The sequence below is a fragment of the Toxotes jaculatrix genome, chromosome 14 (genome assembly GCF_017976425.1).
Source record: "Toxotes jaculatrix isolate fToxJac2 chromosome 14, fToxJac2.pri, whole genome shotgun sequence".
NCBI classification, from domain to species: Eukaryota; Metazoa; Chordata; class Actinopteri; family Toxotidae; genus Toxotes; species Toxotes jaculatrix.
In genome coordinates, this window is record NC_054407.1 from 24732329 (window position 1) to 24756665 (window position 24337).

Sequence of the window (24337 nt, forward strand, 5' to 3'; positions counted from 1 at the left end):
TTTTATTAATGTTGATTTGTGCCTGTTTCCTTTATGTAAAATGTGAAATGCAGATAAAATCAAATGTTTTATTAATTATTTGAATTTATTGTTTGTTTGTTTTTATTGTTGTTGTCTTCCTGTTGGTCTGCTGTGTATTCACACTTTTTTACTCCACTACATTAATCTCACAGCTCTGTTATACATCAAACTACCTACTGAATATACATGTACATGTAAAGCAGTTAAATTCAGCTCCACTCGACCAGGTAGGACATTAACACGTTGTTGTCACGCTGAGTTTGTTCAAACTGTTTTCTGACAAACAAATTCTCTCATTGTGGAAACTGACACTTCCATTTAGCACCACTCGTTTAGTATTTTTACCGAGTAAATAAGTGGATTATCCAAACTGTCAGTGATAAATTAATACAGTGAAATCTGTCAATATCATGTCACCATACAACCTCCAACGATCCATAACATGAACACACTGAGGATAACACACAGCCCAGTCCAGCTGTAACACTGAGTTAAACACCTCCTCCGATACTCATGTTACAGCCCGAACGTTGATTTTTCACCAGCGTGCAGGAATATTACCGTGATTTCTGATCTCTCACAGGAAACTACGGACGGAACACAAACACCGACAGCAGACATGTGGCAGCACAGAGCTCCTCTACAGAAACCGCCCGCGGTGCAAAGGTCGCTGTAAACTCACACTTCACCTGGTTTCTCCTGCAGAGCCACAGCTCTTCCATACGAACGTGGTTATGATCGCAGGTGCACGGTGCGCACACCCACGGCAGAGCACGCACAGCCACGCAGCGGCGGCGGCGGCGGCGGCGGCGGCAGTGGCTTCCTTACCTGTGCAGTCCTTCCCTTTGCCTTTGCACTCTCCGCTCTGAGGGTAGTAGGACGCCCGAGCCTCCGGCAGGTAGAGCAGCAGAGACAGCAGACAGGCGGACACCAGGTACCGGACCACCCCGCCGGGACACCTCCCAGGGCCTGACACCATGATGGTGGTGGTGGTAATGATCCGACCTGCAGACACCGACAGACGGATCGCTCGGTTCTCGGTTCAGGTGAAAAGGCGAGCAAACAATTTAGCGTAATCCCGGGAAAGCAGGCGGAGACGCAACGGAAAACACCCAGTCTGCCCCACGCCGTGTCCCGCTGAAAGGAGGGCAGCGAAGCCTGGAGAGAGGAGAGCAGAGAGAGCTCTGTGCTGAAGATGGAGGAATGTGCAGCGAGCTCCGCGCCTGATTCCGCGTTCAAGAAACCTCGGAGGCGGTCCGGTTTGTCCAGGGTAGAGGCAGAGGAGGCAGCGGCAGCATCCTCGCCATCCGTCCTTCCTCCGCACCGAAGCCCCGCGTCTTTTTAGGCAGATCTGAGCTGATATCCGTCGGATGTCGCGCACGTAACGACCCGCCACGTCCCGGTCCCCAGGAAGAGCGATGAGCACGGCGCTCCGGCAGCGTTTCCGCGCGGTAATAAAGCGGTCGAGGCTCCGGCGGAGCGGAGACGCGGTGCGTAAAGAGAGCAGCAGCTGCAACCACAACAAAGAGATCCGGACTGAGGAGGAGAGGACAGACAGGCTGGTCACGTGAGAGGATGCAACACACCCCTCCACCTCCACGCCCCTGACGCACGCGCGCACGCACGCACGCACGCACACCTCAAACACAAACACAACCCGCAGAATGCAGAAAGGCCACAGTCAGTGAAGTGGGTTTAAATACTGAGCCAGACACAGTGTCAGGACTCTGCAGTGACATATGGTCCACGCAGCCTGCACTCAGGGTTAGAAACCGGGACTCCACAGGTCCGCACACATCCTTCATCCACAAATAATCGTTTTTATTTACCGGAGCTGAGCTCAGGTTCAGTGTCACCAGTAAACAGAAGCACCAATTCACACCAGTGAATGGGACTGTTTTTAAAATTTAATTAACAAGCAGCCGAGCTGAAAAGAGCAGCGACGCAGTAACTGATGCTGAGTCCAAGTCACAGAGACAGATGTTTAATCAGTTTTACTTCAGAGAAGAATTAGAGAAAGAAGTGAAAGACCTGTTTCCACCTCCTGCACCGACAGTCAGCGTTTACTGGTTTTGTACTGGGGGAATGTGACGTGGTCAGAGCTGGTCTGCTGGATCCATCACAAACACTGACACACACACACACACACACACACACGAGACCATATCCAACCAATTATAATAACAAAGTATAACATGGACCAATCTGACTTGAGCCGCTGGTCTGCAGTGATCAGGAGCAGCTCTAACACAGACGTCTGCAGAGTGTCTGAGGTTTCAGGCCGGGTCACTCGACTGGTGGGTAAAGACCTGAATGTGAAAACAGAGTTTCTGTTTCCGTCGATGGTCCCAGAATTCAAACAGAGGATTTCCTCACCGCTGGATCCTCGTGTGGAGCCATACCTGAGCTGGTTGTTTGAACAGGACCCAACACGACTCATTAAATGTTGACTGGATTAATATTTACACAGCTCAGATTGGCTCACTGTTCCATTTTGGGCTCCACTGGCACCGGACCAAGACGGACGAGTGGACTAATTTGGCACACCTCCTTCCACCCAGCTGCCGTTACTTTGTCGTCTCTCCATCTCAGATGTGAGATTTTTCCTCACACGCTGCAGCAGCAGCAGCAGAGATGGCGTCCAGTCCTCTGTGGTGCTGTTGGACATGGTTGGTTCCACGCCGGCGGCTCTAACAGCTCTCCCGGGCGCTATCACCGCCTGCCAGACGGCAGAGTGGAGCAAGCCTGTTCTAAATCACTCACAACACTGCTGATTAGCTTCTGGGACGAGGTTAAAGACCTTCCAGAAGGTGTGGAAGGAGAGACCACAGCAGAAATAAAGAAGTCCTCCCTGATTTATTTCACTTCACACTGACACTGAGCCAAAGATCAGAGACGCAGACTGGTTGGCAAAAGCCTGGCACTTTGAAATCCCACACAGAGGCTGGGAAATTAATGACTGACCCTCACTCTAATGACTGAGATACCTCTGAGCAAGGCACTGGAGCTCAGCTGCTCGGTGGGTGAACGCAGAGTGGTGAACAGGTTGGATTCCCTGGCTTCGACGCTCCGACTTTTCAGCATCCTGAAGTCTCTCTGAAAGAAACCAAGAGAAATGAAAGGACATTAACATGTGAAAGATTTGTCGAGTTGCTGTGTGGTTTCCAGAATCTTCTGTTTCATTTCTCATCATTGACTTTTTTTTACGTTTTGTTGAAATCTCATGTACAGAATCAACAAACTGAGCGAATATTTCAACATTCAAACTCTTAACTGCCACTTTTTAAAGCGGGTGACTGACACACTCGGTGAGTTCAGCGTTTGAGACTCCTGTTTGTGGGACGGTCTCTGATCTGCTCAGAAGGTTTTGTCTTAATTTCTCACTAAGCTTCTTCAGCTTTGGTCCTGTTCAGGTTTTAAACTGAAGCTCGGCGGTCGTCCGGCAGTTTCTGTCAGATTATTCCTCCCACCATATGTTCAATCCCACAACAATCCTACAGCACAGAGGTACCCGGCACTGCCTGGGCCTCTAACCGATTCAGTAACGGGTCGTTTGACGGGTGGGTGAATAATTTCCTCATAATTCTTCACAAATAACTGTGGGAAAGTATTAGGAAGTTATCAAACTGTCTGTTAGCTTAGCCCTGTCTTCTTTTTTAGATTTGTTTTCATTACTTGTGCAGGATATTTCTCAAACTTGATGAATTGAAGCGTGAATGTCTTCCAGGAGAGACGCTGTGTCGTCCACATTTGTAGGGTTCATTGTGTGGAGACTACAAAGACGCACAGAAACACAGAGCTGTTGGACACAGGTCAGGGCTGCAGTGGGATGCAGCCAGGCCTTTCACCACAAGACCCAGTGTGGACACACCGCAGGCGTGGTCAAACAACACAACACAACAACACAAGTTTGTTTGAAGCGTGATGTGACCTTAAACACAACCAGAGTGAGCCAGTGTGTTTGTAGGCTCTCTGCTGTAAACTGGTTTCTCCTGGAGAACACAGATCTGTTGGCCCAGTGGAGAAGCTTTGCATTTTGATCACTGCAAGTGAGTCATGAAGGCTTGTTGGGTGGTTAGGTTGAGGAAATGAAAAGGGCCAAGTGTATATATCATTATATATATCATCTGGTGTCTGCATGTAAAGATGTCCGCTGGCCCTGGTCCAACATTCCCGCACACACTGGATCAGCACGATCCAGAGTTTCACACAGTCCAAACAGTGTCAGGTCCTCAGGCGTGTGCACACATGACATTCACTCTCAGATATTCCTACACATTCACAAACATGATTTTAAGGGCGAGACACAAACACAGGCTTTGAATTTTCTTTTGTCTCCTTCCTACATTAAGACAAGTGGGCTTTGTTGGTGGGCTGCCTGCCTGCGGCAACACAGTGTAAATGGGAGGAGGGGAGGAGGAGAGGAGGGGAGGAGGGGAGGAGAGAGGGGATGTCGAGTGGATTGCAGGGCCTTAATGGAAAGAGAGGGATGGCAAATCAGCAATACTAATTCGATTAAGTTCCATGATAGTTATCTCTAATTGGCTTACTGCGTTTGTTGTGGATTGGCAGACACCGGGAGTCTGTCGTCTCACAGCGGCTCCACTGCGAGGATGTCTCATCGTGAGATCATTTCAGAGCAGGAAACAAGCACTCAGGTCTGTGACTCTAGGAAAAATTAGAAATGCTACAACAAATCCTGCAGCAAAGACTCAAAGATTTACTGAGGTATTATCATGTAGAGTGAAATCAAATAAGGTCAGACTTAACGTTTCCAAAAAGCAGAGTCGTCCCTGATCAGAAACCTCCACCTGAGGGAAACACGGCGGTGTCCGGGTTTTAGCTCTGATCCTGATTGTGGCGTGCAGACTCTAATTTCCTCCGCCATCTGTAGTACGAGCTCTTCAAGAGGAGGGTCGCCCCCTCTGCTGCTGATTGAGGGGGGGCTGGTGGGGTTAATCCAAACCATTCTGCAGGGCGAGCCGGGGGGGGGGGGGGGCAGTTTAACCCATCGCTAATCAGCACACATCCCATCAACTGCTGGGTAAAAGTCTTAATGAGCCATTTAATCTGGGAGTCCTCAGTGATCAGTCTGAGGTTCTCCTGGAGACAAGTGATGCAGCTCAAAGTCCCACTGAGGACACACAGGTCATGTCCTCAGTCTTTCTCTTTGTGTCTATTTCTGTGACATGATTCATTTAGGAGGAGACTGATTGGTCTTTAACCACCTAAATGTTCCCCATTTGTTCTCTTAAAACTAAAAATCAAACATGTCCCAGTCTGTTTGTCTAGTGGTACCTTGTATGTGTGTCTTTAATTTGTCCTTGCTACTGTCAGGGTTGAGGGTTTGATTCCCTGTGTAGCTGCAGAGCATCGTAACAGGACACCTCTGCCTGCAGAGCTGCAGCGGAGCAGAGTGACTGTGGAGTCATCTTCCTGTGCAGTGGGGGCTGATTTTACATAATTAATGACTGCAATAACATTTTAATAAGCCAATCCCGTCCTGTGCTGAAAGACACTATATAAAGGTTATAAACTGAGAATGTTCATAAAAGTTCATAGTGATAAAAGTGTGTGAATGACACATAATAAATCAGGTTTTACGCGGCAGTTGAGACGGTCATTTTCAGAACGAGGCATTAGACAAAGTGAGGGTGAGTTATGAGGCTTGTGGAGAACCAGAGTTCATTTGTTCTCATGTCCAGTGCTTCAGCCATGTTTCAGTGTTCCACTACCAACTGTACTTCCACCTGTAGTTTTTCCTCCTGTTTGTCCGCTGCCTGTGGTTACTGGTTACTCTGCAGGTTCAGATTTTACCTTCAACATGAAGAACAAAGACACTGAAACACGTCTTGTGGGTAGAACATGCTGAGAAGCAGCTGCTCTTGCTGGACTCTCGTCAGTGGAAGCTGTGAATGTTTTTCATCACTGTAGGTGAAGCGTATTTAAGAAAAAGATATTAAGTATTAAAAAAGCAAAAATATTAATAGATTAGATAAAGCAGGAAGAGCAGATAACACATTTAAATGCAAAAGAAAACATCAGGTTCTGACCTGATGATGGCGCTAGAGGAAAAGTCAGAGGATCATCAGTTATTACACTGAATCCTGAGGAAACGTGGACGTCTGAAGCCCGGACCAACGTGAGAGGAGGAAGAGCCACAGGCCAAAACACCACAAACACTGCTTTAAAATGAAAATGACACACAAATCACTCGTTCATCGTTCGCTGGGAACCAGTGAATAAGAACCTGACATCACTCACGGTTCCATCAGAACATCAGACCAAACCGAGCACGGATTTTCAAACAGATGATTCAACTTCGGGCCGGATTCATTCGCACCAGCCTCGTTCTCCTTTCACTCACATCTGAGCTTGAACAGGAAATGACTTTTTCCTCCTCCTGTCACCGAGCCGCCGTGTTAAAGCTGAGAGCATGAATCCATTCTAAAGAAGATTTCCATTTCCATACAACCTGTCCGATCACAGCAGTCAATGAATCTCATTTCAATAATTAAATCAAGATGAGTCACAGGGGCCGTTCACTACAGGACGATCATTCATAGCTTTAGGATGTGATGATGAACAAATGAAGCTTCTCTGTCACATTCAGACTGAAACGGGCCTGATTACTGTCACAGAAGAAGAAAAGCTGTGAACCTGCCTTCATTCAGATTTCCCAGCCAATGTTTAGGAGCACCTGTTACTGAAAGCACAGGTGAGGTCAGGTGCTGCCTCCTGAACTCAATCATCATTTCAAAAACATTCACTCAGGCTGCTGTGATCTTTGTCATGCACTCATACATCCACACTGTTTGTGTTGGTCTGTGTGTCCGTCCACAGTCATGTCTAACCACGTGGGTTATAGGTTATAGGTGACTGACTAAATTTAGTTTCTGGGTTATGATCCATTACTCTTTGTTTTCCTTCTCTTTCGTCTGTGACCCTGAAGACTTTTTTTCTGACACAAACCCCGTTCAGACCGTTTCCCATCATCCCCTGCGCTGCCTCACTGTGGGTGTGCGGTACTTGCCTCTTCACTTCATTGATCATCATCCAGGTTTTTGGTTCAATCAGCCAGTTGATCAAATAACGAAGTGGACCCGTTTGAGACCTTAAGATTAACTCCTTCAATACAGCTTTATCAATAAGACCCTCCTCACCGCAGCGCCATCCAGTTGTTTTGGACTGTTACATCACCCCTCACCCACCCTACACCCCCCTCCTCCCACCGGCTCCCTCTGAATCCTCCTCATGGTGACAATTGATTTAGCCGTGCCACGGATCAGAGAGCAAGCTTACAAAGCAACTCGTATTGATTTGACCCCCACCAACATGTTATGAAGTCAATTCAGTCTCGACCTATAAGGAGCAAGTCACCCACGCAGTAATCATGGATCAGAGAAATAGATATAGCCTGGTAATAACATGGTTGGAGAGCTGCATCAGAGGCTCAGAAAACACTGAGCACTGCAGCTCGGTGATAAGAATTCATGAAAACATACAGCTGAACTGTCTCTAATTGGCCTTCAGGGATAAATAAAGTTCAGTGAATTATATTAAAATAAAAACTGAGTCACAGTGGGATGAAAAATGCCCACTCAGATATTTTACGGAGCTCATAGAGACACTTCTGTTGTCCTTCCAGTGTCTTTCAGCCATGAGTCTACATGTGTCGACTCCTGACACAATCAGGTCCCTGCAGCTAGAAAAGCTCCTCCGAGAGCGTTGGCTGTGGATGGATCTTACACCAGAGCCCAGCAACGATCAGTCTCCACTGCATCAGAAAAGGAATTTAAAAAAATGACCTAAGAACTAAGGCAGGTGAGGAATGGTGTGGACTGAGCCACCAGTGGGTGCTCCAACACAAACACAATCATTTCAGCTAATCAAACACATTACAGGTGTTTACACACGTTAACAGCAGGTTCCTGCAGTGGAAAAGGGCTTTAAGACCCAAATAAGGTATGGAAGCGTCTCATTGAGACAGAGACACGCCCTGATTGAACTTACACTGAGAAAACACTGACTCGCATCATGCTGTCAGTTCGTTTATGCCGGTGTCTGATGTGAGCGGGGAGGTTGATGGGAATCTGTTCCATCGTCAGACTAAATGATATTGACAGCTGCTGTGTCACTGATCATCGGCTGCTCAAGGACGTCGCTGTGTGACCGCCGTCTCCGTTTGTATGTTAGAAGACAAAACCAGACAGAAACCGGAGCAGAGTCGACTCTGACTTCGAGAGTCGAGTCGGGTCAAAGCTGCGTCTCTGCTCAGAAACTGTGCATCGATTTCTTGAGATGAAAGCACCAGACGAAAAACACTGTCATCTATCATTTCATCATCAGTTCAGTTCAAATGAGAAAACAAGCTGACGATGCAGCAACGCAGAGGATGGTGTTTAAATGTTTGATTTATATTCGCCGCTCGTCACGTTGGCAGTGTTTAGTGCATAAAAGCACACATTAAAAGTTCAATTTGAAAAATGTCGGAGCAGAACAACAAGCGCACCCCCCCCCCCCCTCCCCCCCGGCTGTGGTGCTCCTGTCAGAGTGTACACAGATAATGAAGATGAATTTAGCACAGAGCTGTCAGAGCATCCATCACTGTGACGCTGAGGACTCTGAGAATAACTGAAGAGGTTCATCCAAAAGCAGCGATGGCATAGACAAAACAACGCCGGCATGAGCTCGTGGCAGGTCACAGCTCCGTCACTTTAAAGGTCTGGAAACCTGCAGACAAACTCTGATGCTTTGAGATGAAGTATCAGCACCACAGAGTGAAAATCCTCCATCCAAGAAAACATCCCTGAGTGAAAGTGCTTATCATGAAGACGTTTCCAGCTCTGTTCCTCTTCCCTCCAGTTTGTGTGGTTTGGTTTGGAAGAAGAAGAGAAAAGATTTTGGCAGCGGCGCCGTCACAGGACACCGTTTACAGAGGTTTTACACTGAAACTGGAAAAGTGTGTGGGGAGGGCATATCTCTCCCACCTACAGTGGAAGATGCACCACTGACTTTTAGAGTGACTGAGTTTTAAATTCTTACTTATAGACAGTGGCGGCTTACACTGCATCTCATGTGGTTTTCCTGGTCACTTTTCCTGTTCAACCACTAGCTAGATGGCATCAGGCACACTGTACAATATTTTTGTATAGCTACATCAAACTCATAGTTAATTTCTTGAGTACAGTTAATTATTATTTATCTATGACTAAACACTTTCACTGTGGCCACTGACAGATACACTGTCATCTCCTGCTTTACAATTAATCCCAACAATCCCACTGTCTTCATCTGACAACACTTTATTTAAGGTGCAGCAGTTGTTTCAATGAATGAAATCAATGTTGGCATAACCTACTATTTACTCTATACACAGTCATAGCAGTAACCACGGCAACACACTTCAGAGAATGATGCCATATTTAAAATCAAATGATACTAAAATCAAATCGTCACAGAGCACATTCAGTATATACAGTGATATTCAGCTGGCAATGTGCAATCAATACAACTATTTACAATTCAACATTTAGAGAGAACAATCACAGGCCGTTTCTAAACGCTCCTCAGACACCTCGCTTTCTCTTGCCTCCCAACACTAACTCAAACACGCCACGGAGTCTGACACAGCCAATATGGCGGCCTAGAATATGGCGGCCTAGAATATGGCGGCCTAGAATATGGCGGCCGGTGCTCACCTGATCGTAGTGACGACACACAGCTATCACGTAGCTCTCATCCATCAGTGTGGCGCTGTTAACTCAAAACACCAAAGTTTCAGGCAGCTGTCCGTATGCATCTTCGATGTTTCATGTTTTCACCGAGAGATGGTGAGTGTCGGTGACACCCGTGGTTGTCCAGGCGGTGACTGTGCTGTGCGTTAGCTACTTAGCATCCTGCTAGCCACGTTTTCCGCTCGTACCGGCTCCGTGAAAATCCGCAGCTGTAGGTTTTCCTGCTCGGTATTTAAATTTGTTCTGGGTGGTCCTAAGTCTTCGATAGCCAATTTATCTTGATTGCTCCGACGACAGAATGCTAATTCCCCCCAAAACAGGATGGAGTTGCTCCGTTGACTTGCAATGCTAGCCGTGTTGATCTTGAACCTGAACGCGATGCGTATGCGCTCGTGACTTCGTGCGTATGACGAAAGCACGTTGGGGCACGCCCTCTCATAGACTTAACGTAAGTCTGTGATGTCTATGAGAGCGTCTGGGGCGATTTTCAATCTGTACAGGCTGCTGATTGGACAATGATGTGTACAGACTGCTGATTGGACAATGATATGCACAGGCTGCTGATTGGACAATGATATTCAGAACGGCAAAATGAATTCTTATGTTTTTCGTGTGGGTAAAGGAGGGCGGGGCCTACCGCCCACTGTAAACCAGCCGCCCCTGCTGATAGATGCTTATGGTGTCAGAGTAAACGTAGGGAGCGCATCACATTCGGACATCCTCACTGAACTGTAAACAACAAAAATCAGTCTTATAAAAAGTCTCATACAGAGCTTAAAGACTTTTGCTTCAACAGTTTGGAATGAAACAGCGCAGGAATGAGCCACTGTTTCACCACGTGCTTCTGAATCACTGGTGAATCATGGTTTGAGTGTCAGACTCACTTTCATACTGGGAGCAGGAAAAACGTGTTTTTAAAAAATCCCGTGTGGGTGGACAGTTTCAGCTAAAAGCCATTGTGTTGTCTCACATGCAGAATGACTCTGAATAAATATTGCTGGTGTAAGCTCATACAGCTGGCACAGGAAACACCACTGAATATCTGAATTATGAGTAAGTGATCCAGCAGCATGTGATGAGTCTGTCAGGCTGTCAGTCTGTCAACGACTCACCTGCGGGAGGTGGCAGAGTCCACGGGGTCAGAGTGAAACAACAGCCCTGTGTGGCAGGCCTGACTGTCGGTGTGTGTTAAAACCAGCCGTTTTCTGAGCTGAGTTTGGTCAGCTATGACTCTGTCTGTTGTGGTAGAGGCCAGGAACACAGGGAAAGGACCAGGATGCAGACACTCGCAGGCCGATTCAGGGAAGACATCTCACAGGTGGAGAAACTGGAGACCAGGCAGGAATAAAACCCAGGAAATCTGAAAACGGAAGGCGGTGCCATCATGATGGTCCCTGCAGATCATGTATGATGATGTAACAGCTTTTTCTTTTTTTTGTTTATGTCAAACAATTTTAGCTTATTTCTACACACCACATAAAGTGTCTTCATTGTTAAGAGTTTGTCAGTTGCACTTTGCTGCAGGAATAAAAGTCACATCTGTGATGTTTGAGTTTGTTTTGCAGCAGCGTTTCCTCAGAGCTCAGACTGAGGGAGGTGTGGAAGGAGGTGGAAGGTGGGGAGAGACTGGGGTTTGCTCCCAGAGTCCTGTCTGTGGTTTAGGCAACAAAAGCTCTTTGGTTAAGGTGCTTCTCTGTTTGCTTTTGTCAGCAAAGATAGTGGTTCTGGTTAAATGTAAATAAACAGGTTGTGGCCAGGACTTCAAAACAGGCTGAGACGAGCCCTGCATGGAAAGATGGACAGGAACTGCAGAAACAGGAAATGAGATGTTGCACTTATCTTAAGAGCTGAGGCCCCCTGAGACAGAGAAGGCTGAGATAAATGACAGAAGGTGGATTTCTTTTGAATCTGCTTAGTTAAATCTCCGTCCTATAAGCGAATTATTTTCACTGTCCCCCTCCTCCAAACAGTTTATCCCACTCAGACAACAAACATCTCATGTACAACATTTTTTCTGCTTTGATTGTTTGCTTTCATGTTTGCACATGATGTGAACCTTATTTGACACAAAGGGTTAAGTTGCCTTTTCACAAATAAAATATAGTGAACAGCTAATTCTTAAAAAAAAAAAAAAAACCAACAACCACTAACTGATTTTGTTTGGAAACAAAATCTGCATTTGTTTGCTTGAGAAAGAATCTTTTTAGCTTTTAAAGCTGAGATGTTGAAAGGCAGAGCAGCTGAGTGAGAAACCACAGAGTCATTGATTGAACCAGTGTCCATAAATACATTTATCAGCTGTGGGTCAGCAAAAATCCTGTTTCTCGTCTCTTTGATCACAGTGAAAGTGGTGAGTCTGTCATGAGGTATAATATTCACATTTAGCAGCGATGTAGCTAACGAGAGCAGCGAAACACAAACAGACACACTCAGCTGCCAGATTAGACGCCGCAACGGAGGTGAGGCTGAGAGCGTTTGACGTTTCTCCTGCTGAGAAGAAGATGTTAAAGAGACATCTGCAGCACAAAATACAGTTTCATCATATCCTGTCATAAAAATTTCATCACATCCATCATATTAAAGGCCTTAAAAAGAAAGTTGATGAAACTCTCAGACACACAGTAAAACCTTCCCCTCTGGAAAAATGACTGTCAACGCAATCGTCTGTATTTTAAGGGAAAGTGGGTCATTCTCTCCGTCAAAACCAGTCACAGTTTTGAATGAAAGTTAGAAGATCAGCGTTCCTTCATTAAACGGGATAGTTTGAATTGAGTTTGAATTAAAGACAGAAACAAATAAATTTCTACAGTTCTCAAAAACATAAAATCATCAGGAGTTTACAGCGAGCAGCACAACGCTTCACTGGTCCTGCAGAAAGACGGCGTGTCCAAAACATTTCACCGGTGAGTCAAAGTGAATTTACATTTAACGACATTTAAACATGAAAACACATATCCATCCCAGCTCTGAGCTGTCAGTGAACATCTCATACCTCTGCTCACTTTACGATTACAGTGATGTACAACAGAATAAAAATGGAGGAGGATGTTAAAACACTGTAAAGATGACTCTGATGCAACTGTGCAAACAACAAATAACAAAACAAGCCTCAGCTCAGCTGCTTTGGGACAGTCCTCAGGTGGACATCAGGATTCTTCAAAGTGACAAAGTACATTTACTGGAGTACTGTACTGTAGTTCACCTGTGAGGTTTATTTCACAGAGTTTTTGAAGGACCTTGCTGTTCTTTGTTATTTCAGGACTGTAGCTGTTCTCAGTGTCAGGTCCAGAAACGAGGAGCATAAGCAGCTAGATGTTCCCTGACTTTAAGACAAACAGTAAGTCCATTCGTCCTGAGCACCTCCTCCCCAACGTCCACCACTCTCACAAATGTCCATCACAGTCCAGTTGTCTCAGCCCCCTCCAGAGGGGGTGGGACGGCTTCGTGGTGCGGTGTCGCCCCCTTGTGGAAAGTGAAAGTACTCCAGTTACGATGGACGTGTGGCCTCGGTCTGTGTTTAGCATATAAACTTGAACCTGGACTAAAATGTATTCACTCACAGGGTCACTGCTATAACCCCACTATGATCAGTGTTTTACAGTGATCGGAACCAGATGCTGTTTGTTGGCCACATAGAGCACAGAGTCAGTAACATTCCTCCCACGTCTCTGATTCGCTGTGTAATGTGTCTCGGCAGTTGAACCTGCCCCACGTGTTAAAACCCTCAGACTAAGCATTAATAGTTAATGAAGGACTCTCTTACTTGTGGCTGACCTCACTGTGGACTTTCCAGAGGCACAGAGCAGAGACGCAACCACTCACTTGTACAGGAACTCCTCTGTTCTCCTGACCTTTCCACACGGTCTGATAAAAGCCCTGAAGGCTTCACCCAGGCAGCCAAAAATAAAAGGTGGTGAACCACTGAGAGGAAACCTGCAGCTGATGTAAACTCGTACTTGTTAAGTGACTCAGTGTGAGCTGAAGGGCCAGGAGCAGGTGATGGTTCACTTCACTGAGTGGAATCCCAACCATGTGGTGTCAACATGCAGAACAAACAATAAGAAGAAAGGACGGATTTCAGAGTGATGATTTATTTTAATAAACAAAAGGGGATGGATATAACAGTTTATCTATCTGTGAACTATATATATTTTTTATTACTTTCTACACAGTAGATTCACACTGAAGACATCAAAACTATGAAGGAACACATATGGAATTATGTGGTTAACAAAAAAAGTGTTAAACCAACCAGAACATGTTTTACATGTTTTATGTTTTAGATTCTTCGAAGTAGCCACCTTTTTCTTTGATGACAGCTAAAGTGCTGAAGAGCACACGACTCATCTGGAGAAGACAAAACCCTAAAGACAGCTGTAAGCTTGGATTTATTGTTTCAGTTTTCAGTTCGAGCTACTTTATTAAACCACAGGACAAGAAATCAACACACATTAATGATACACAAAGGCTGTTCTGTTAGCAACAATATTAACTACACTACAACAGCAGTTGTCGCAGGTGGACTAGAATACAGTTAGTTTTACAAAGGCTTAAAGCCTCACTGTGAATTCATCATTTCATCATCGGCACTGTCACCTGTCTGTGACAACATCTGCCTTATGTGCATTAATAGTTAAAGTATAGTTCTTTATTACCGTGTTCACCCCGTCAACTAAAGCTATTCAAATAAGCCTTTGCACTTACAGTTGTAATATAGGGAGCAAGCAGAAACTTAAAGGAAATTTCATGTCAAAATGACAAACAACACAACACAACCCCATTTTCATAAACACTGCCACACCATCTGACCACAAGCAGGTTTGTTCAGATCAGGTGAGGAGTTCCTCTCCTCTGCCCACTTTAGCCATGTACTCTGCCTGTTTTCTCATGTCCATCAGACTCTGAACTCGTTGCTTCCAGCCTCGCTTGGCCTCAGATTTCTCTCCCTCAATGAGCATGTCAATGTACTCTGGAGTGGAGAGAGGATTTGGCTTCAGTGCTATCTTTTTAAGCCTGTTTAGACACTTTGCAGACCTCTGCATGAACTTCACAACCTCAGCCTTGACATGATCATAATCAGCCCTCAGTTTCTCAATCAGTTCCTGCACAGGTGCCTTCGCCTTTGTGGCGTTCAGGTACTTGTCTTTCAGCTCTTTCACTGTTTTTTTTTCTTTAACTTCCTTGTACTCCCATTTGTACTTCTGATTATGATGTACACTCCAATGACATTTGCCTGGGCACTCAGTACAGTGTCCATTGCTTCCCATCGCACAACAGTGTTTTTTATCTGCATCATTTGCATAGGCACAGTTATCGTGACAGGTGAAATGACACTGCTGACAGTTGGTGAGGTAAACTCCAGTACCAGAAATATCATACTGAAAAGGCTTTGTGACAGTGATTTCGATTTCAAAATTCTCATTCCTGCTGATCTCTGCCTCGTGCTCTTTCAGTTGCTCAGATGTCTCTTTTAGCTCCTCAAGCTTGGCCAACCCAAGCGTAACCTGCTTCTGCAAATTCTCAACTGAATTCTCGAGCTGCTGTCTTTCTTTGAGGACCTCCTTTGTCATTGTCAAGCTTTTGGTCTCTATCTGGTTCAAAGCAGCAAAAAACCTTTTCATGCTTTTTGTCCCCATGTTCCAAAACATCTGATCAAAGCCTCCATCCTCCTCATCCCCACTCAAGCTGTCTGCTGCAGATGATCTGTTGTCTGCAAACAAGGCTGAATTATTGAATTTGAAGTGAACTGGCAGCCCGTCCTTTGTTTTAGGACATGGGACACCTGAAGCATTGATTGCCTCTAGAACTGGTGGACGCTGACCGTCTGCAAATGTCACCAGGACCCTGATGTTTTCTGCCACATCTTTGCCAAAGATTGAGAGCACTGAATCAAACACATATCTCTGTGTTGGAGTGAGTCGTGCTAAAGAAGCCTGAGCCACAAAACACACTGCGTCAATTTCACTGACACCAAGCTGAGCAGAGAAGAGATTACGCAGCTGCTCTACGATCATCTTGTCTCTTTCTATACCTCTTGTATCTCCAAAGCCTGGAGTGTCAACGATGGTCAGTGAGTAGTTTATTTTAAAACCATCCTGGTGGTTGATTTTATAAGCTGTGACCTCAGAGGTCTGGCTTTCAGCTTGTGACTTCGACTGACCCTCATCAACTAACTTAAACCGAAATGAATCGTCCCACTCGACACCAAGGATGTAATTGATCATTCCATTGATCAGAGTAGATTTGCCAGCACCAGTTGCTCCGAGAACCATTATGGTGCGATTGTGTTTAGTGGACGCTTTGCCAAAATAGAAACGCTTGCACCCATCCACATTGATTCGTTCTTCTGTCAGGGAAACTTTATATACAGAGAGAGACCCTGTCTGGTCTTTTAGCGGTTTGCTGTTTTCTTTAACAGCTTCAGCAAGCCGTGATGGAACTGACTTAAAAACATTCATCATGGGGAAAGTAACGTGTGACTACAATGTTAAAGTATAAATCAGCTGGTACCAGGGCCGTGTGGAGAGGAGATCTTCATGATCAGAGAAGTTCATCCATCTTGATGTGAGTGCTGGTTCTGTTATTGTGAAGTGGTCTCTGGTTTGAATCTGAATATGCTGAAAAAAAAAAAAAAAAAACTAATTCACACACACGTAGCATCCAGTGTTCCACTCTGTCAGCAGCAGCACTGGTGGTGGATGGTCAGATAAACTTCTGTGAAGAACTGTCAGGTTCACTTCTCCACAGATAATCCTACGTGATCAGTAAAGGATTTTTACACTGTGACAGATATAAAATTCTCCTGGTTCGTTCTTCAGTACCATGAGATATGACGTAAGTAAATTCTGCTTCATTTATGAAATGTAGCCAGAGTAAGTCAAATTCAGTCATTTGAATTCAAAAAGAAGCTTTTAGGCACGAAGCACAACAAACCTCTGTTGGCTCTTCTCAGTCCCGTCGTCTGGTTTAGGATCTCAGAGCTGTTGTGATTGGGATGTAAATCGTGTAAATCTCCAAAACTCCTAAAACACAAAAAGAGCAAGTTCATGGTTAATTAATTCTCTTTTAAGACCTCATTTGTCTTTCTGATCCTTATGATCCACATTATGGTATTTATCATTTACCTTCCACTTCAGCTGAGAGGAGCTGCAGAGGAGCACGTCACTGTGGGAGAGAAGTGTCCAAAGTCTGACCGTCCTTCATTTATTCTGATGGAATATAAAACAGCAGAAAGCAGCAGAGTCACATTAGAGAAAGAAGCAGGAACAGTAATGTTCACAGTAATGAGCGAACATGCATCTGGATCACAGCTGACGTTAACTTGTAGTTTAGTACAACAGTACATGAAAAACACCCACTGTCATTAGGAAACAGCAAAATATTAAAAGAAATAAAACAACAAAATGTCCAAAAATGTCCAGAGTCCAAAAAGTTTGGACGATTTAAATGCTGTTAAATTCACATGATAAATAAACCCAAATGTTTTTACATTAGCAATCAGCTATTTTAGTTTAGACTGGAGAGTAATGTTAAACTCATCTGAGAAAGAATATAAAACATATTTACCTGTAACGTTCAGCTGAAATCCTGCAGCTCTGAAAGAACAAGAGCAGAGAGGATGAACAGCAGCTCAGCTCTGATCAGGAGGAGGACGAGTCCTGTTTCACTTTACTCTGCAGCCTCTTTATATAGAGTACACACACACACACACACACACACACACACACACACAGACACACACACACACACACACACACTGATAAGGAAATAAATGAATCTTTACAGTAAGTCAGACCATTTCTCGGAAACCCCACTCAGTGAAACTGAAACTGAATGTACATTGCTGCCCTTTCCAAACTCTCACTGACAGCTGCTGCAAATTCAGTGGTTCTGCTAAAACCTACTACACATTTCTTTCAGGCAGCTTGAGGTTATTTAAGGTTGTTTTAATGGATTGAAGATTGCTTTGTCATTTCTTGGCTCCACTGTTCTGGACATCATGGATGAAAGTGAAACAGAAAGTGAAGAAACCTTCCTTCTGGGAAATCATCCTGATTCTCCTCTGTGCCGCCTCCTGCTCATGAATAAACATCTGAGGGTGTTTCTGCCTCAGAGAGGATATAAAGCCTGAAACTACAGCTCTGCCTCAGAGGACCACACACATTTCTACTGTAAGTAGACTACTGCTGTTTTTGTTGATGTGTTGCATGCACCAGTTCTGCTGTGTGATCTCAGTCCTGCAGATTCTGATTCTTCAGTCTGTGGATGTGGTTAAATGATGTGACCAGAATCCTGAGTGTAACTGAATGTAAATCTTCTTTTAAGCAGGTGGACCAAAAGTCATGAACAATAAATAACAGACTCATTTTATCAAAGAAAAAAAATGAGTCGACCCTTAATATATATAAGTATTTGAGTGAAGTACACACAGTAAGTTTGTGCAGGGTAAGGGAGGGAAACAATGATGATGATAAGATGATAATGTTGCTCTGTATCTGTTAAATGTATAATTAATCAGCCTTTTGCTAACACGTCCCGCATACAGTCATAATATGTCAGCGTTTTGTTTACAGCTTGTTCTGCTGAATCACAGTGGAAATGGTTTATTCTGAAAACTTCTGAAAGCTTGAAATTTTGACGCTACCAGTTAAACCATGAGAACTGAATATAGATTTTGTCAGGGGACAAACCAACAGGTTAGAGAAGTTTCTCTACCCACAGGTATTATGAGCTTTTCATATTTTATTTCACTCTCAGAATCAGTGAAGCTCATTTCTGTTGCAGCAGCTATACAAGCTGACAGATGACAAACAGTTTGGACACACTGTCTGTATTCTCAGGTCTAGACCGAGAAATGGACCCTGGTGCGAGCAGAACCATGGAGGTGGCGGCACTTGGTCGACCTTTCAGCCTCGGGATGCTGTACGACTGCCGCCAAGACTCAATCGTCCCTGGTAAGGATTCCCACGCTCAGTTACTAAATGCAGGTGATAAATATTCAGTTTGGTCGAATTAAAAATAAGAGGTGTGTCTCTTGACAGTCTCTCTAATGCGACCAGTCCAGTCCAGCTGTTTGAAATGTGATGGTCAGACTGTAGCTCAGGGTGTTAGGATTCATTCTGAAAAAACACTGTGTAATAGCCTCTGAGCTTTGTGGCTAACTGGAACAGATAAAGTGAAAGTATGTGTTGTATATCAGCTGTCAGAGCTCTGCTGGGAGGGGACATAATGACTGGGCTGTTCAGGGCTGTTCATGTTCTCTGGTAAAGGTCAAAGGTACAAGCTTGTGTATATAAAAATGCAAGGAAAGGATCACAACTGCCAAGGTGACGTTTGGTGTTGGCCTTGAAACGCAAGTTTATGTTTGCACAAACCTGAAAATACATTTATTAAGTAATTTGATTTCACTTCTTTTGATTTAATTTAGAATTTCATATGTGCCTGAAGCTGTTTTTATTGATTACTGCAAACCTCTTTGATTCAAGTTTACTGACAATACAGTGAGTGTCATTAGATCAGTGAGATATAGTGTAAGTGATGGGTTTTACCAACATGCTTTATGGGACAGAAGGAAGTTTTTAGTTTGTGAACTAATTGTGAAAGGATTGTGTTTTCATTTCTTATTAGAAAAAAAGCTGGATGAGTTTTGTCTTAACAAATCTCTGCATCGAAAAATAAAAGGCAGCTAAACTTTGTTTTGGCAGGAATGACACTGTGGGACCGTGACGACCTGGAAAATGATACAAGAGAAAGAACAAAACCCAACACTGAATTTGAGATAGTTGCATCTGAATCAATTGAGGACAAATCTTCAGCACTAAAGGTCGAGGCCTCTCTGAAGGCAAGTTTCCTGTGTGGACTGGTTGAGGTGGAAGGATCAGCCAAATACCTGAATGATCATAAGACAACCAAAAATCAGGCCAGAGTTACTCTGATGTACAAAACTACCACAAAGTTCCAGGAACTGTCAATGAATCATCTTGGAAGAGGCAACGTGAAGCATCCGTATGTTTTTGATAAAGGAATAGCAACGCATGTCGTCACAGGTATTCTTTACGGGGCACAGGCCTTCTTTGTCTTTGACCGTGAGGTGTCTAAAAATGAAGATCATCAAGACATTGAAGGTAATTTGAAAGTGATGATCAAGAAGATCCCGAGCTTTGCTATAGAGGGTGAAGGTTCCCTGAAAATGGAAGAAAAGGACAAAGCAAATGTTGAGAAATTCTCTTGCAGATTCCATGGAGACTTTTCTCTTGAGAAAAATCCTGTGTCCTTTCAGGATGCAGTAGAAGTCTACCAAAGCCTGCCGAAGTTACTGGGAGCCAGTGGAGAAAATGCGGTACCAGTGAAAGTCTGGCTGTTGCCACTGACAAGTTTAGATTCTTCTGCTGCTCGGCTTGTCCGTCAGATTAGTATAGGGTTAGTTCAGGAAGCACAGAGAGTCCTGGAGGACTTCAGTGAGCTGGAAATGAGGTGCAATGATGCAATGAGAACAACAACTGCACAGCAGTTCCCACAAATCTGCAAAAAGCTCAAAAGTTTTAAAGAAATGTGCTCTGAGTTCAAGCTGGAATTCCAACGAACCTTATCAAAGAAACTTCCATCAATCCGGGGAGGAGGTGAAGAGGAATCTGTGCTCGCAGAGATCCTGAACAGGAGACATTCTTCTCCTTTCAGCAGCAAAAACCTGAACGAGTGGATGGACTGTAAAGAGAGAGAAATCTGTGTTTTAAAATCTTTCACCAACATGATGAAAAACACAAAGATCGTCCCACATCAGAGCCGTCTTCATGAGGAGGTTCTCAGTGCAGAGCATGCTGTGTGTTTTGTTTTCACCTCACTGGGAAGTGCTGAGCCGTACCTCTCTGCTTTATCAGACTACTTGAAAGGAACAACCAAACCAGGCGACCCTCAAGATCTACATACGTATGATGTAGAGAAGGAACAGTGGTACCTTTCAAACAAAGTACCTGATACAATGAGGAGAAAAGCAAAGCTCTTCAGGGATTTTGCTGAGGCCAACAAGGAGAACAAGAACATTAAGTTCCTGACAGTGGGTTTGACAAATGAGACACAGAAAGGTTCAAGCATCTACCTTTATAAAGACGGCTGCTCTGTCAGTGAAGACTTTGAGCCGCCTTCAAAGCCTGAAGCTGTGACAGTCAGTGACATAAACCACAACAGTGTGACACTGAAGATTTCTCCACCCACATCTGGAGCAGAGGACGTCGCCTCCTACTCTGTTGAGTACTGTGTCAGTGGAGATGATGGATGGCTGCCAAAGACGGTATCAAAAGCTGAGGAAGTCACAGTGAGCGATCTGAGACCTAACACAGGGTATGTGTTCAGGTGCAGGGCAGTGACCTCAGTAGGTGTTGGGCCAGCCACAGAAGTCAGCGGGTCCATTAAAACACGGCCTTGCAGCCCTCCTGGAAAACCTCAAGTTGAACCAAACTCCAGTGAGATTTCAGTGAGCTGGCAGAAACCTGCTGAGCTTGGAGAAGGTGTCCAGATTTTGAGCTTCATCGTGGAGTACGCCCAAACACACAGTGGGGTGGAAGTGGAAGATCTCCAATGGAAACAAACAATGTCTAGAGCTGAGAAAGTGATCATCTCAGAGCTTCAGTCAGCGACAGAATATATTGTCAGGGTCAGATGTGATTGTGGTGTAGATGGCAGAAGCAAAGGAAGCATCACGGTTAATGTCTGCACAACAAAACGTGAATTTGCTCGCCTTGCAGAATTCCTGAAACATACCAGCGCGAGTATAAATTCTGGATCCCCCTCAGTTTACAAACTGCCCCTGACAGAGGAGGATTTGGACATAGATGGATGTCGGAGGTATAACTTTGGCAAAGAAACAATGAGGCAGAATCGCACCGTTATGCTTCTTGGAGCAACCGGATCAGGAAAGTCCACTCTGATCAATGGAATGATCAATTACGTTGTTGGTGTAGAGTGGAAGGACAATTTCAGATTTAAATTAATTGTTGAGGATGAGTCAAGGTCACAAGCTGAAAGCCAGACCTCTGAAGTCACTGTGTACAAAATCAACCACGAGGATGGTTTTAAAATCCCCTTCTCCCTGACCGTTGTGGACACACCAGGTTTTGGGGATACGAGAGGAGTAGGAAGAGACAAAGAGATCACAGAACAAATCCGGAGGCTTTTCACCTCAGCTGACGGAGTCAGCGAGATTGACGCAGTGTGTTTCGTTACTCAGGCCTCTCTTGCACGGCTAACAGCAACACAACGATATGTGTTTGACTCTGTGCTCTCCATTTTTGGCAAAGATGTGGCAGAGAACATCGAGATACTGGTGACCTTTGCAGATGGCAAGCAGCCACCGGTTCTTGAGGCAATAAACGTCTCTGGAGTACCATGTCCAAAAAATGACTTAGGGCTTCCAGTTCACTTCAAATTCAACAACTCTGCATTGTTTGCAGACAACAGGTGCATCAGTGACACGGCCTGTGATGAAGATTCGGATGATGATGATAACTTTGATGAAATGTTCTGGAACATGGGAGCCAAAAGTATGGAGAAGTTCTTCACTGCTTTGGGCAAGACGACAACCAAAAGCTTGCTAATGACCCAAGAGGTTCTAAAAGAACGAAAGCAGCTTGAAACAGCCATCGAAGGTCTGCAGCCACAGCTTCGAGTCGGATTAGCAAAACTTGAAGAAATTAAGAAAACAAAAGAAAAGATCAAAGAACACGAAACAGTCATGACGTCAAATGAAAACTTTGAGATTGAGGTAGATGTTATTAAGCCAGTCAAAAAACAGCTCACAAAGAAAGGAGAGTACATCACCAACTGCCAGAAATGTTCAATAACATGCCACTACCCCTGCGCAATAGCAGATGATGCTGAAAAAGCTGGCTGTGCAGCAATGGATAGGACAGGGATGTGCACCGTCTGCCCTGGAAAATGCATCTGGAGTGTGCATTTCAACCAGACATACAGTTGGGAGTATGTTAAAGTGAAAGAGAAACAGACACTGAAAGAATTAAAAGACAAGTATGAAAAGGCAACAAAGGAAAAAATGACAACGCAGGAACTGATTGAGAGGAAGGAGGAAGAGATCTGTCACCTTCAGGACATGATCGTGTCCCTCCTGGATCAGACGTCGGACTGCATAACTCGCCTGCAAGAGATCGCCCTGAGGCCTAACCCTCTGACCACACCAGAATACATTGACATGCTGATACAAGGAGAAAAGTCGGAGGCCAAAGAGGGTTACCAGGTTCGAGTCCAGTCTCTGGAGGCTCTGAAGGAAAAGGCAGAAGTCATCTCCAAGGTCGCCAAAAGACGTCGACTTACGAAAACAGAGGAAGAACTGTCTGAAGAAAGACAGGAGAGGAAGGAAAAGAAAACTTTATTTAAGAGATTTATAAATTACCTTGGATTTTAGGCTGTAAGAACAAATATTACGTATTGCTGCACTAGCAGCTGCCACAATGAAGATGAATGATCACATTTAAAATGCAGCTAAGCCATGCTAATCTTAGCATTTTAATAACCTCGCCATTAACAAGGTAAATGTTAGCATCTACATGTTTATCATAACATGATGATTTGTATGGAAGCACGCTACGGCTGATGTGAACATGCTAGTTTTCCAGTCCTATAACAAATAACGTGTTAGACACTTCAGTCAAGAACGACAAAGTCTGATTCACGCTTTTGGGATCATGAATGTATCAACCGTGTTTTTTCAAAGGGCCACAGCCACACATGGTGAAATATGAGCTGAGTATTGTCTTAAATACAGTAAATACTTCTTATCTATATTTGTCGTTAAATGCCAGCAGGAGCTTTGGTGCCATTAATTGCTGCCGTGCAGATGTTTGGAGGAAAATAATACGTTTAGTTTCTGAAGCTATTTAGTACTGACATACTACTGTACTCGATTAATAATAAGTCCATTATACTTAACAAGCTTTGAGACATATTTTTAGTGAGGCTTCTGTTTGTGGTTCTTTCAGGATCTAATAAGATCAGTTGTTGTAAATGGAATAAAATGTTTTTTCGTGGTTTGTTGTAGGTTTCAGAGATGCACGATGAGATGACATGAGATAAAAAAGCATCATAATAAACTGATTTTGCTGAATATGTGCTGTTCTCTTTTATTTTTAAATCTCCTCTAAAACCATTTCCTCCACATCAGTGAGCAGTTTTTCGTCTTAGGACCTGATGTAGACTACTGAATTATTCTTGCTGTATCTGTAGTATTAATTCTAATTATGTTTTTTCTGCATTCAGAATCTTAAAAAGTACTTTTACTGCTCGTGTTGCATTTGCTACAGGAAGTTGAATAAATGTGTCAAAAAAACTTCTGGTTTTCCAAGAGAAAAATTAAATGTGCATTTAAAGAAAGAAAGAAAAAAAACACGCACTTACCGGTGTTTTGAATGCATTTCCCAAATACTTTTGCATCTGGATCCAGAGATAAAACATCTGCAGCAAAATAAGAGGATATTTGAACAGTTCAACAGTTTAAGCTTCCTCTTGCTTTACTATAAAAATAATAAAAATAAATATGAACATCTTGGAGTAAATAACAAAAGTGACATAAA

The 24337-nt window shown here is 44.2% G+C and overlaps 3 protein-coding genes across 5 annotated transcripts in view; 1 reads left to right on the forward strand and 2 right to left on the reverse strand.

The window, feature by feature from the left end:
* Window positions 1–1790, reverse strand: part of tmeff1a (transmembrane protein with EGF-like and two follistatin-like domains 1a) — a 53672-nt gene extending 51882 nt beyond the window's left edge. The window contains exons 1-2 of one of the 2 annotated variants that reach the window (XM_041055816.1): window positions 1125–1790; window positions 850–1085 (exon numbers count right to left, since the gene is read on the reverse strand). In XM_041055816.1, the coding sequence (XP_040911750.1) occupies window positions 850–1000 (151 nt within the window). In that variant the 5' untranslated portion in view covers window positions 1001–1085; window positions 1125–1790. Of the gene's footprint in view, window positions 1–849; window positions 1086–1121 lie in introns of both variants that reach the window. The other variant, XM_041055815.1, reaches the window with a different exon arrangement.
* Window positions 1791–14129: 12339 nt separating this feature from the next.
* On the reverse strand, window positions 14130–17445 carry si:ch73-170d6.2. Of its 2 annotated transcripts, XM_041055781.1 has the most exons (5): window positions 17325–17399; window positions 16883–16966; window positions 16692–16780; window positions 16269–16375; window positions 14130–15468 (listed from the first exon to the last, which is right to left on the reverse strand). In XM_041055781.1, exons 4-5 carry the CDS (start codon window positions 16294–16296, stop codon window positions 14588–14590), a joined length of 909 nt encoding a protein of 302 aa, XP_040911715.1. In that variant the 5' UTR covers window positions 16297–16375; window positions 16692–16780; window positions 16883–16966; window positions 17325–17399; the 3' UTR covers window positions 14130–14587. The 2 variants fall into 2 exon arrangements, with proteins under 2 accessions (XP_040911715.1, XP_040911714.1); XM_041055780.1 differs by having other exon boundaries at window positions 14130–16375; window positions 17325–17445.
* A 475-nt stretch (window positions 17446–17920) lies between these two features.
* LOC121193414 lies at window positions 17921–23871 on the forward strand. The gene is made up of 3 exons (XM_041055686.1): window positions 17921–17929; window positions 18599–18712; window positions 19463–23871. Exons 2-3 carry the CDS (start codon window positions 18613–18615, stop codon window positions 23170–23172), a joined length of 3810 nt encoding a protein of 1269 aa, XP_040911620.1. The 5' UTR covers window positions 17921–17929; window positions 18599–18612; the 3' UTR covers window positions 23173–23871.
* Window positions 23872–24337: the final 466 nt, after the last annotated feature.